This window comes from Necator americanus, chromosome III, assembly GCF_031761385.1.
Source record: "Necator americanus strain Aroian chromosome III, whole genome shotgun sequence".
In the NCBI taxonomy this organism is placed as follows: Eukaryota; Metazoa; Nematoda; class Chromadorea; order Rhabditida; family Ancylostomatidae; genus Necator; species Necator americanus.
This window is the reverse complement of record NC_087373.1, coordinates 28,666,959-28,681,002: the sequence shown is the minus strand read 5'-3', so window position 1 is coordinate 28,681,002 and position 14,044 is coordinate 28,666,959. Positions and strand designations below refer to the sequence as shown.

Below are 14,044 nucleotides of genomic sequence, written 5' to 3'. Positions count from 1 at the left end.
GCTTTAGCCCGCACTCTCTTAACTTGTGCCTACTTTACAAGGGGATTGCCAACCTCCTCCCCGTCTGCGCCCAAAACACTACCAAGCTTCACGAAAGGAAGTTCAATGAAGCGGATCCTGGCAACGGGACCCACTTTCTCGTTCTCCGGAGCTGGCAGACTCGCACGGCCGCTGGCGTTCACGTCGGCTCCGTTCTGATGACGAGGTGTTCGCAGTGCGGTCACCCACGCATTCGTGCACGCTCTGTCCGCCGGAAGGAGCAACGCGGTGGCCGGGCGAGCGGCGTCCAGACGACGAGGGGCGTGGCCTCGTCACTCAACGAATGAACGAGGAAGTGGGACGTGGCGAAGAGCGCCGACGTGGTCGGCGGCAGGGACGCAGCGCCACAACACGCGCTATTGATCAGCGGAGGGCGTGGCCGCCGGGCGCATCGCGACCGCCCGCGACAGCTGATCCGTGGGAATTTCTCGTATTTTCCTGTTTTCCTCCCCGATCCTCCCTATGTTTCCAGTGCCCGCCGGGTTAACGTCATGCACATTGATCATCATCACTGGATTTCTAGACTATTCCCTCATTAACTTAATCTGCGTTTCTTCTTTCATCTTAGCCCTACACACGACTCACTCACCAGTCATTCGTTCGTTCTTCACTTCTTCCAGTGAGTCCCACTCGCGCTAAACCTGTTTATCTCACTGAATGTGTGTCTCGGCAACTTTTTCGGATTTATTTGCGTTAGTGTTGCTGTGCCGTATCATCTAAAGGAGCTCGATGAATCCCACGACAACATTTTGTGTCTAATTCTACTTTGCTTGTGTTTCTCTTTTTTTTTCTCGTGTGTTTCTATTGTATTCGACAATGCTTTTTCTGCATTATTTGTCTCTTCAGTGGACCGCATTCGAATCAGTAGCGATTTCAAACAATCGGCGGTATTTCGCCGTATTTACACGGATCTTTTCGCTTAAACACTGGTGTGATTTTTTTTACCACAGCTCGGAAGGAGAAACCCGAACTATAGGAGGAAGTGTGTGTCGACACATCTACAGTGTCCTGCAATTAACGACGGGAATTCAAAAGGTATTTTTTTTTCGGAATTTCTTGGATGGCACCTCATAACTAATGCTTCGAAAATCTTCTTTTGTGGTGTTGCTGAATTCTATTATTTTTTTCGCTCGGTTTTGATGCTTCGAGCATTAACTCTCGCTTTTTCCTGTGTTTATACCTTCTCATAATTAGTTATACTCAGGAAAATTAACAGAAACAAAATCGACACAAACAGCAGAGAATTTTCAAACAATCACCATTGTCATTTCGAAGAAAAGTGTAACTGTACTTGTTACTCAGAAAGTTCTGAATAATACATTTAGTTACCCTTCCTTTCTCTAAAATGACCTTAGTATGTTTTTTAATTTTTTTCAAAATTATTTAAGCAATCACCAATGTCATTTTGAAGAAAAGAAGTGTAACTGTACTTATTACTCGGAACTTTCTTAGTATCAAGTGCAGCTACACTTCTACGTCTGTCCTTTGGCAGCGTTAGAAATTTGCTCTCCCTTCTTTCACATGTCTACTCTTTCTTTATTCGAACGTATAGGAGTGAGGGTTTTGTTTTCGACATTGGTAGCTTATCGTTTTTTTTTCTGTTCTGCTTTGTTGGCAAGTAGTAGACTTTAGTGGTTCATTTTATGTGTCAGCATCTTACTGATATTTCAGCGTTCAAAAGATGAAATTCTTTAACTTTTATTTTATATGTATTCCCTGCTTAGGATGGTTCACGAGGGTACGAGTGCTATAGATATTCCATGCCAAGACAGTGGTGATTTTGACGGATCTTTCGTTGGATCCCCAACATCATATGTGAACATACCACATGTTCCACCAGCTGAAGATCTACACAGTATTATGCGTCGAGATTCTGAGGTGAGAACATCTAACATTGCTTCATTCAAGATTTATTTCTCGTGTCGTCGGTTCAGTTCTCAACTAGTGTACATTCCAATAAAAAAAGTTCGCTCCTTTCAAACTTATTACATTGATGACTTCGCTAGATCCGCTTTCTTCTCACACCTCTATCCACGTAGAGTTGTTTTGGTGTCTATTTTATTTGATGTCTTTCTCCTCAACTCCCCGTTTCTTACGTCTTCTTCGCCTCAAATTAGATGTCTATTTTGGTTCCATCCCAATCATCGTGTTTTTATGCACTTTGTTTTTTGTAGTGGCACATTTCTATGATTAATTTCTCATACCGACATTCCGAATCTGGATCTATATTTCGTCGACAGCCTACTGTAGGTCGTAGTACTCATCGCGGGCGTGTTTATTACATTTGGTCATATTGATGTTCGAACATCGTGTAAAGATAATTTGTTGTTTTCTTAATAATCTTAGAGCCAATATTCCAGTCCTGATGGTGTTACAAATTTATTGATGAGAAAAGAATGTATTCTTCATAGAAGTGTTCTCCATAGATTTTGTTGAGATGTCCTAGATCTTCATACGTTGTTTGGAATCATCTAAATCGTTGTCGTTTTACGGTAGGTAATAGATAACGCTTCAGGGTTGCTTTAATAGCAGAGAATGCGCCAAGCAAAACAGATCCTGTCTTTTCAAATCAATGATTAACCATATAGAATAGTCGCATTTATCGGGGATCTACTTACATTTTATTCTCATTTCATATGTCATCTACAAAGCGTCGACTATATGAAAGGCGTCGAACGTTCCATGTTATTACCTTTGCTAACACGAACGAAAGGTGTGACTTCAGCAACCAGTGTTATCAGCCTCCTCTTCTGTTTGCTTTCGGTGAACCATTTGCTGATAGACTACTATTTTTCAGATGTTGAGAGGATAGTAACCGATATTTCATTGATAGTAAATGATGACACGAACCGTAACGAATCTTTATATGTTGAGATCCTAAAAACAGTTGTAAAGCAGCTTTATTGTCAACACGACAACTATGGAGCTGGATTTTTCAGTTTTATGACTCGAAGAAATTTGCGGCAAGCAGTTTCGATACTTCTCCGTCAAGGTTGACGCTATTTCCTAATCTATGACAACGCTTCCCTTCTAGAGATTTCTGTTTTCACGAAAACACATTACTCCCCAAATGGAAACGTGTTCTGTTGGACAGGTATTGCGAATATTGTAAATCCGTAAATACCCCAGTCTCATTTGTCGGTGGATCAGCTCATGTGTTGTGTTTATCGGCATAGTGTCACGTGTTTACTTGAACCACTACTACTTGATCGATAACTGGAGAACAGCTGATCTTGATCACAACCCCGTAAGATGTTCGCTTGCTTAGTCGGAGAACTCTCACCGATAGCATCTCGAATTTCTTTCGAAGGGAAGATCCAAATCTACATGTATAACTTCAATAACAACTCTTACCTCAGGGACAAGAAACGCATCTCCATGAAACTTCATTGACTCACATTCTTTCTGCTGCAGGCTTAGCCGGTCTCTTACGCTGGTAACACATTTTTTAAAGCACGAATAGTAATGTGAGAAAGCAATGCCTGAAAAGCCCGCAATTTATTTTACAAAGTTCGGAATTTTCTAGGCATATGTAAAAGTTTTGATCTAATTATGATAAAAGAAAAGACTCAGCTGTAAAAGTATCAATTCCATCGACCGAATGCCAAAAGTTGGTCACTGTCAACAGTATCGTTAGTTGCCTGAAGGCATTGTGCACGATACAACCATATCTACAATCTGCACTCTCAAATACCCTCGCGGTCAGATTTTTGTCTCATTCTATTAACTCCAAGTTACAGATTTGTATCGTAAATGCAAAAAGGATGATAAAGTTGATTGTATGTATATCCGTAATCAGCATCGTCGAGTACCCTAAAGGGGTAGTTTCTCTTCAGTTGCATAAGGTACGAAAAGAGGATCATCGCCTCTAGAAATGCATACTTCTTGGATATCTTATCCTTCGTGCCGTTTTTTACGCCAATTAGCAAGAAATAGATGGAATCACCCTTCTCTTCGCAATCTACGACTCCGTGTAGGCATAACCCACCTGAAATCCGCACTACCCCAGATTCGTGCGGTGATGGCTTTTAGTTTTATTTTATTTTATTTTTCAGCTACTCAGTCGTTAAAGGCATCACCCTACGAATTTGGGGTGGTACGGGTTTCAGGTGGGTTATGCCTATACGGGTCATAAATTGTGGGGAAGAGGGTGATTCCCTTCATCTCTTCCTGTATCAGTGTAAACGAACGACCCCGGAACGTTGTTTCCTACGACGTCTTCTATTGCAACGCCTCCCCCTTCCCCTGCGATTCGTCCGAATGGGTTTTCGACGAATTGCAAACGGGGCGCAAACGTTGCACATTGCAACAGAAGCCGTCTTAAGCAACAGCATTCCGGAGTCGTCCTTTTCCACTGATACAGGAAGAAATGGACGGTGGGTCGTAGATTGTGAGGAAGAAGGAATTACCTTCTTCCTCACAATCTACGACTCCGTGTAGGCGCAACCCATTGCGTGCATGTCTGCTACTGTTTACAACTATACTACTTTCTACGATATTCATCTTTGTCCGAGTGACCGCGAAAGTAAGTACGAAGTAACGTATGCACTCCGTTTACAAGGCGCAGAATCAACCTTCTGCCTTAATTTATTACATAAATCAAGCAAATGGTGATGCCTGCGTGTGCTTTTGCCAGTGCAGATTAGATGGACGACCTTATGTTTGCGATCATAATCTGTAGCAAAGAATTCAAAGTTTTCAAAGGTCCAACCGGAGATGAGATTTCGATGTACTTGAGATCGCTCGCTCTTGGTTTGAGATTTTGTCTCTCTTAGCTAACAAATCGTTTGTACTACTTTTGTTGTTGTAGAATTAACAAAAGATGAAGACATCCATAGTAGGACTGGTTCGCGTCATCCGTGATTCAATGTGTGGTATTCATGTACCGTAGCGGAAATCACCGAACTATAGTGTTCTGCTTATTACAGGGCGTACCATGCTCAGCGTTAAGTATAACACCTAAAATATCAGTTAACGAATCTTTTTTTCAAATTTTGGATATATTGGTTTTTTTTTACTTTACTTTCTTCCTCTGGAGTGTCGTGCAAATGTGGAAGCGGTGGCCTTTTTTTCCTTCTGTTTTCATCTCTAGTAGGTAATCCATTAATTGCCGTTAAGTGGTTAGGTAAACTTCATTTTGACCGCAAATCACTTTTTTCGCTGCGGTTGTTGTCAAAACTTCTCTACAAAACTGCTATGAAGGTTCCATATTAGAATTTTTTCAAACTTCAGAACATTTCCAGTAACACTTTGAGCTTCCCTTGCTTTTTTTTCCGTTGTAAGTATTTTATGTGCACATTTTTCGACTCCTTTCTATTCGTCCTGCACCATCAAATGGATTCATCCCAACTGTCTCCTAGTAATATAGAATCTTATTCTTGTGGTAAATTTCGAAGTGCTCAGCTATAGTGGTTCTTCATCGTTCTTCACAGCAGTTGATGTGGCGTATTTGTAAGTAGAAAACAAAGCGAAATTGTTTGCGAGTGGCTCGCTATCGATGATCGATCCGATTCGGTAGCGTTGCATTGTTCACATACCATTGCAGTGATAACAGCATCGTTTCCAATCGACATTAGAAACTTTTAAAACGGAACGAATACTCCAGTTTGGTCAGTACCAGAGATGTGGAAAAATTAGATGTTTCTCTTACAGGCTCCACACGAACTTGAAGTCGACGAGCACTTCTCGCCTGAATCTATTGTCGATTCTGGCGAATGTACCACTGCCACTAAGTCGCCGCCTGTATCAGAACCTCATCCAATTGACTTGATACCTGGCGAAACTGTGAAAGCAGATGAGGAGCTCGATGGAGAGCTTAGAGCCATTCTTACCGATTACAGAGTAAGTTTATTTAAACTAACTTAGGATATCTAGCTCCTAACTTTCCGGAAAAGAAACTAAGTTATAGTCGGGCGTGAAGCTCGGTTCAGCTGCGTAAGCGGCAGAACTCGAAGCAGCGCGGCGGAACGTAGCGCTTAGGATCGAGGGGAGACTTCATGTCACTTTGACCTTATTATAGTAAATGGTTGTGGTAAACGCATCACAACAACTTTGCGACTATTTTATCTCGCTTTAAAGACAGTCTATAATAATGTTAGAGAAGAAAAGACTTTGCAATGCAGCAACCCAATTCATTAAAATTCATTAAAAGTATTTTTCTAGAGTAGATCGAGTATCTTCTATCTAGGTCACAATTTTGATTTTGACACTTTTCTAATTAATTACGTTCAGCTGTGTCTAATCGCTCCTAATAACCGTGCATTGCGTGTGATTCTCTTAGTGGCCATAGAAACAATTGATTTCCGTGATCCCGTGCAGATCATCATTAGTTGCAAGGAAGGACGCGTAGCGTGGTTAGTGATATTTATGTACTTTTCGTTGTTGTATACTTCCTGAATTTGTTTTCGTGATTTTTATTCTCCATAATTTTGTTTATTTATTCTGTTTATTGCAGTCTGCGAGCAAAATCCACTGAAAGTGCTATTGCTTGGCATAAAATGCTTTATAAAGCAGCGAATCGGGTCACCTGTCAAGAGCTTTTCGCATGGCACTTTGCCAAAGAGGTATTCGAGTTCTCGGGACTTAAAATTTTGGTTAATCTCAGGCGTGAGTTCCTTGTTTTTTTTTTCAGGTGAACACGACCTCATGTTCGTGGTTATCTTCCACCCCACTCATGGACGACGAAGCTCTTGTTCGTAAAGAATTTGAGCGTCTCGACTATGATCGCGATCATTTTAGGATCAGCGATGATAATAAAGGATTCACGTGAGTGTGTTTTGCAGTTTTTGGACATGTGCAACTTATTATAGTTTGAATGTTCAGGTTATCTCCTACGTACCCTGAGTATTTGGTTATACCGAAGGAAATTAGTCATAAAGATCTTGTTGATGGGAAGGACTTTCGTTTCTTACAACGTTGGCCTGCAGTGGTATGGAAATGTAAAGAAACGGTGGGGATTTTTTTTATGAGAAGTCTTTATCCTTTTATAATTATGGTTTTAATATTTTTCCTCGGATTTCCATGCTATTTTTGTTTATCTATCTGCAATCTATCTGCTTGAGACTTGTTGTGAAAGTGGCTTTTTTTTAGAGAGCTGTGCTTTTGCGTAGTAGCCAACCACGACTCAGCCTTTTTGGATGGAGGAATAATGCCGATGAGAAGTTTTTCGAACTAGTTCATAAGTATCTTGACACATATTCGCCAGGTGTGATCCTATGAAGATGCTAATGTTTCCAAAAATCCCACTGTTTTGTTTGTTGAATTTAAGGCAAAGATATGCTTATAATGGATGCTCGATCGTATGCTGCTGCGTGGGCAAATCGAGCAAAGGGCGGAGGATTTGAGCATCCAGGTTTGAATACGAATTTTTTGTGTGAAACCTTCTAAAAACATAAATTCTTTCTACATGTTTCATCGTACTGCTGTCGCTTATTTAATTTCGCTTGTTGATGATTTCTAACGGTGAATTATAGAGTTTGGAAATTTGAATTCGAAAATGTAGAAGATTTCTTTAACATACGAACTTAGTAATGTACTTGTAAAAGTGTGACCACAGTCTTTTAGAGTATTATCAACGAACTCGCGTTGACTGGCTCGCTTTGCCAAATATTCACAACGTTCGATACTCGTTCCATCAACTTCGTGCCTTGCTATGTTCTAATCAGAACAAAACAGGCGAATCATACCTTACGGTAGTTCTGCTCCAATCATTGCATTTAAAAATGTTTCGCATTATGAATATTTTTATGTACAGGCACTGGAAGGCACGTGTTGGTTAAATTACGTGAAGGACCTCATGAACTCTGCTCGAAAATGTGTGGATACTCTTTTTGATGGTAGGTTTCGTTTTGCAATTTTTTTTTAGAATAACACATACATTTATGTTTAGGACAGTCAGTTCTTGTTCACTGCTCCGACGGCTGGGATCGCACTACCCAAATTGTCTCACTCGCCAAGCTTATGGGTGACGAATATTACAGGACAGTTCAAGTATGTCTTATATTTCAAAGAAGAATATTGTCACTTATAATAATTTAATATTGTCAATCAGGTGTCACCATATTGGATTGAGGGCTAAGTAGTGAACGTTTTTTTCTTTTCAATGTGAAGAATGCGCATAGAAATAAGAAGTATTTTTTAAGGCATTAGAGATCAGTTGATAGAGAATTTCGCTCTACAAGAAGATGATAGTGTATCGATCACCTAATGTTGTTGACTCTGGTTTTTTTTTTCGGTCATTCAAGCTCAAGCTGCTTGTGAGTTTCTTACCCTACATAGAGCACATCGGTTGAGTCATTAAAAATTTAGAAAAGAAAAATGACTTGGAGAATTCTTTTAAATGCAAAAAAAAAACGTTTTAGAAAATCAATAGGAATTATCAAAAAGCTGCTGAATGATGACAGAAAATAGTTGAGAAATATTCTTCGTAATTTTGCGGTATTTTTCTTTTTTTTTTGCGGAAGAAAGGAAAAAAATGGATTTTCTTTCATCCCACTGCAGTTAGTCGACCCGATCTGTGCTCAATTTTCGAGTTCAAAACTCTCAATTCTGAAACTTGAAGGCAAACAAAGGAGGATAATCTCAAGTACTGCTTTTCCTTACACAAAACCTATCTCAGCTTAGGCGGCCCTTTTGTCTCGATTTAATGCAAAAACAAATGGTGTCAAAAATGTCCGGTTTTTTCTAATTAAAAACTACCTTAGAAATCTAAAATAATAGGAATCAGTAAAATCAAAGAGTTAGAATCAAGCTACTTCGAAGAGTGAGAATCTCCCTACCGTATCACATTATTTTTGTCATCATTTTTTATTTCATAGTGTATTTTTCACATCCAAGGATACGCTCACGACTTATTCCTCAACCTTATTCATAATTAGTAGGTTCACTCAGATTTTGTATCCGTCCCTGCTGGTGTGCAGCATGTCGGCGACTTATTTTGACACATATTGTGGTAGAGAACAATTGACACCTGTTCTTGTAGTTCCATTTTCCCATCGTTATATGTTCGTTGTTAACGGAAAGTTTTATCGCGGTTTCTTTCGTTTTTCTCTTAGCTTCACGTTCTCACGCTGAATGAAAGAAAGGATAAGTGGATGTTTTATTGTGGCCTTGCTTTTATGTCTTTCCAAGTTAGTCGTGAAGAGTAGAGTACGACAGATCTCTTTATATCCACATAGCTTCGTTTAGCTGGTTGGCGCATGTGATTATCTTCTGCTTGCAGGGATTCGAGGAACTGATCCGCCTCGAATGGGTCGCGTTTGGCCACAAGTTTGCAGATCGTAATGGAATTGCTGGCACAAACACCAATGAACAGTCCCCGATTTTTCTGCAGTTCTTAGATGCTGTGCATCAAATGCAGCATCAGCTTCCAACAGCCTTCGAGTTTAACAAGCAGTATCTGGTACGTTGTGGCACTGATACGTGAGTGAAAGTGATAGATAGTTGCTTGTAGGTTCTTTGCGTCTTCACAACTAATTACTCGAAACAGACCCGCGACCCATGCATTTGCCGGCTTTAAAACTTTTGTTTGTTTACACTGCTTGGTTACACCGTGGAACTCCTTAAGTTTTATGTCCATGCGTTACGGTTCTCGATGGTGTTACGACATTGAAAATCAGTCGCAGTAGTTCACAATAAGGAAGTTTTTATACTTTTGTAGAGCAAAATTGGAATCCGTGCTTCGCTTAGGAACACGCTGAAGTGCGCAAAAATGGTTTTTAAAGCTTGTGTGTGAGCCTTCTTTGATCTTTTGCCTGCTGACCGAAGTTCGTTCGCGCACATGGTCGAAGTCGCCTGCAAGAACAAGAGTGTTGGCAATGGATCGATCTGGAGTCACGTGCTTCTTCCAAAGCGAATTCGTCTTGGATTGGGAAACAAACAATAATGACGAACCGCGAACTTGCTAAATGTATAAACTTTTATATGCATCGCCGTCTCTAAGGGCATCTTTCCACCTTCAACTGGTCCTCGATCAACACGTCTTTAAGATTTTTCTGCAGCGAATATGTGAGGGATAAGGAATTAGTGTTGAGGCTTTCTTTTTTTCTGTCAAATAACCAGTAGCTCTTTCGTAGTGTGTCCAAAACTGACGAAGGTACTAATTCCATTAACTCATACTAAGACTCCATTTTTGGCTACCTCAGTGCTTTTTATTTGTTTCGTTGAGAAATCCTGATTTTTGGGACTTTCTTGGTGAACTGCGAACAAGCCCACATACGTCACTACTGAGATGACACTGCAGAAATTTCGGAAACGATTTGTGTTGCAACACTTCTTTTAAAGCGATTTTTTTCCCTCGGGTTCCCTAGAAATTCTGAGATTCCAAAGTTAGAAGATTTTCTTGGTAGTCATGCCACTGGAATTGGAAAATTTGGAATGCGCGGAAATACGTATCGTTCTATAAACAACTCGGATTTCGCAAAAATTCATTCAAATTAGTAGCTGCACTAGAACGTTTTGTTGTATGTAATTGGTTTCTTGTGCTGATTTAGTTATTTTAAGAGTATCTCAGAGAAGTGAGCTTTGGAGAAATCTACAGGCGTTTTTGTTTGTTTCGGTTTTTACTGGGAAATCGCTGATTTAAGAAAGTCTTACCTTCACGAAAACATTGCATTCCTGTGTTATATTAAAGCGCTGTTAATTTCGGTTTTTTATGTGTCTTTTACAAATATTTTTATGAAACTGTTTCTTTCAACGCCTTTCTTTCGGTATAACTAGAATTACAGTCTTTTTCTTCCCCTAATTTTCATTTGATGTGGGAAACCGGCTGTGTATTGAGAGGTCTCTTCAATTCACGTACGAAACAATGTATCGAGAAAATCTTCTCTGGTGTGATTGATGGCGTCATTCCTTTTGGAATTTATTATGAAGTACATTTCAGCCGTGTGTGTTCATTCCAATGGAACCCATCGTTTAACGGCCAAGTATCTTCCGATTGATTTCAGATCAAACTTGCACAGCATGCCTACTCGGGCTTGTTTGGAACGTTTCTCTTCAATTCTCGTCGAGAGTCTAAAATGATGAAAGAAGAAATGAAAGAGGAGCCGGTCTCGATCTGGAGATTCCTCGGAAAACATAATGAACAAGTCGTTAGTTCACTTTACGACAAGGCAATTGTGGGAAGGATTGCGTTCGACACGGAGATGAGCACTCTGCGCGAGTGGATTGAAGTTTACCGGGATCGCGCTTTTGATGAGGATATTGTGAGTAACTTTGAACCAGATACTCCTTGTGTTTATTTGCTTCTATCAATCCTTTTATGTTGGTACATTTGGTTTCCACAAGTTACCCCGGTGCAACTTCAGGCAGTGCCCTCGTATCCTACACGTCCTGGACCCATTACAGCACCTTTGAAGGAAACAGTCACCAATGCTGCTACGGGGATCAATCCTCCGACTCCGTTGCAAAAGAGCAAGAGCAGCGAAAGTATTAACTCTATAACGAATGTTGACGCAGCTAACATCAATGGGATGTAAGTGTTTTAGGTTTTTAGGCTCCTCTTTAGTTGGTAGGTGTATTAATGGTTTGCTGGTTTTCTTAGACGTATATTTCAAGGATAAATCATGCCGGATCGAACGGGACTATCAATGTTTCATCTCCTGAACATAACCTTATGGACACGTCGATGGTCACTTTGGTGAGTTCCTTCAGTGAATGACAACAATAAAGAGTGATGCTATTTTGCTCAAATGAAAGTACATACAAGCTTTTAGGGCGACGTTACCGCTCCCCCACATTCCTCCAGTACGCGACGTGACACTTCACACGCACTCTTCAAGTCAACACTGCATCCATGGAAGACTATTCAAGAAAGCCAGGACAAAGATGGTCTCATTAAATTCTTCGATCCCATTGAAGAACGACAGCGTGTGATCAACAAAGCTCATCAGGTAGATGTGAGCATTTTGGATTGTTTAGATTATTTCTTCATATTCACTGTTCTAGCTGGAACTGGAACGGCATCAGCTAAATCAGATGAAGCGAAATAGGAGTTTTTCTGAGCGTACAAGCCACGGAACCGCATATCGTGATGTAGCGGGGAGAATGGTAGGTGATACTCTTTTTCGTGCTGTTAACTAACTCTAGCAGAATTTTTTGTCTTTTTCAAATTTTGTTCATGCGAAAGAGATTGAATCAAATAGTTTTGTTTTTGGAAAAATACGATAATGATTCAACGCTTTCGCAATGTTTTCAGAACTTTCTCTTCTGATGTGTATCGTAATATACAGGGTGTTCAGTGTCATTTACCGTAGCCAACTTGCTGTTGTGATGTTTGTACATTGAGTGGTGATTACGTGTGCTGCCATCTTTCTCTTGTTTACTGTTGAAGAAAACGGTTGTTTGTTTTCCGCTGAGATAAACAGAAGTGAGAGCAACGATCATTGGTAAATAGATAAAGTTCTGCTTAAGAGGTGAACTTGAAGCTTGCTGAAAAAGATCCAGTTAAGAGTGAGCCTAGCAAATCTGCAGCGTTCAAAGCGCCTACTGTTAAACAATTTGCCCTAATCTGTTGAAAATCTTATGTAGAATTACAGGTATCGTTCGGTGACGGCGATTCCGACGGGGACAGCAGCTTGTGTCGCGCTTTGTCCGACGTTTCAGTGGTAGATTCGTGTGAAGTTCCAAGAGAGTCAAGTGGTATACCGTTGCTTAGAAACACTCACTGTCAAATATGTGATAAGCCGTACCCCATGATTGGTGTGCTAAGACCTGAAGACGCTGAACACCGATGCAGGTGAGATACTTCCTGATGGAGTTACCATCCCATATGTAGCAGTTGTTCATCGAAATATTTAAGATTGTGCATGCTGTCTGTTTGTCAACAATGCTCCCGTCAGCGTTATCACACCACAGAGGATGACGGAAAAGGAGTGCAGCGTCGCATTTGCGATCGCTGTTACCAAAAAATGATCCCAGCAGAAGCTGACGAAGACATTGAATTGCAGGTTGGTCTACTCTTTGGGAACTGTCAGACCTTTGATTTGCAATGTTTCTTTCGTTAACTAGACGTGGAAGCTCTTTCATGAGTTCAGTTGTGCGTTTCCTTTACTCATTTACTTGTTTTGCGGACTATTTTACACGTTTTTTCGCAAACAACGCATCATTTTTCATTCCATAAATTCGATAATACCCTCCATCGCGCGCTAAGATTCGATTTGAACCGACAAGTAACGTCAAATAATGGTCGGTGAGAAATTAGCTTGTTAGCGGGGTTTTGAGATCTTATCTGACATCTTCACGTCATAGTTTTTATTGAAATGCGTAACTGTATTTGTTTCGAGCTTCTCTCAAGGACCAAAGACTGATTAACTATAAATCTGATATTAATTGTAGCTGCAAATCTTATTTGGATTACTGCCTTTCTTTGAAGGAAGATGCATCAATTCTGAGCTTGAGCTCATCGCCACCTCGCCGATCATCTTCTGTCGGTGACGCGAAGCTGGCTTCTTCGTTCTCCTACATGGGATCGCCTAGCCAAGCCGTAAAAGGATGAACGCGTTGAGGTACCACCTTATCGTCCTGGATCTTTGACTGTGTCGGTTTGCTATGTCATGCATCTGGAGGTCCTCCATACTTGTTTATAAGCCTCACCTAATGTACTGGTTGCTCCGTCCACACATTAGCTCTCTGTTGATACTTCAGCATTTGCTAAATGTCTTCCTGACGTGATTGATGATGTGGAGCAGAAGCGCTAGTGATTGCTTTGATGAAAACCATCTATTGTAGACTTGTAAATACAGAGAAAAATCCTCTAACAAGACTATGTGTTGTAGTCGGGATTGTACTTTGCTTTGTTCGTATTCCTTTTCCCTTATACTTCATATCTCTGACCGTCTAGATTGCTTCATTCATGTTACGGTTTTAGTTGAGTTTCTGGCATTCTTTTTTGATGTAGTAGCATATGTGCAACCGAGGTCTCCAACGACACTCGCGCATCCAGGCGGTATGACCGCGCTATCTCATCAACTAACTTGTGAAGCGGCACTGTGCCGTATAACCCACCACT

At 40.6% G+C, this 14,044-nt stretch overlaps 1 protein-coding gene across 2 annotated transcripts; it reads left to right on the top strand.

Moving 5' to 3' along the window:
• Positions 1-322: 322 nt before the first annotated feature.
• Positions 323-13,531, top strand: RB195_011262 (uncharacterized protein; the record flags this gene model as incomplete). 2 transcript variants are annotated; one of them, XM_064192602.1, is made up of 23 exons in its annotated part: positions 323-456; positions 990-1,074; positions 1,764-1,777; positions 1,812-1,917; positions 5,692-5,880; positions 6,271-6,392; positions 6,494-6,602; positions 6,671-6,804; positions 6,862-6,988; positions 7,129-7,243; positions 7,307-7,390; positions 7,603-7,730; positions 7,793-7,874; positions 7,928-8,028; positions 9,260-9,439; positions 10,983-11,240; positions 11,343-11,509; positions 11,593-11,674; positions 11,751-11,927; positions 11,983-12,084; positions 12,573-12,772; positions 12,836-12,983; positions 13,409-13,531. In XM_064192602.1, the coding sequence occupies 23 exons, from the start codon at positions 323-325 to the stop codon at positions 13,529-13,531; spliced, it is 2,967 nt and encodes a 988-aa protein (XP_064050185.1). The 2 variants fall into 2 exon arrangements, with proteins under 2 accessions (XP_064050185.1, XP_013298375.2); XM_013442921.2 differs by lacking the exons at positions 323-456; positions 990-1,074 and having other exon boundaries at positions 1,765-1,917.
• Between the last annotated feature and the right edge of the window lie 513 nt (positions 13,532-14,044).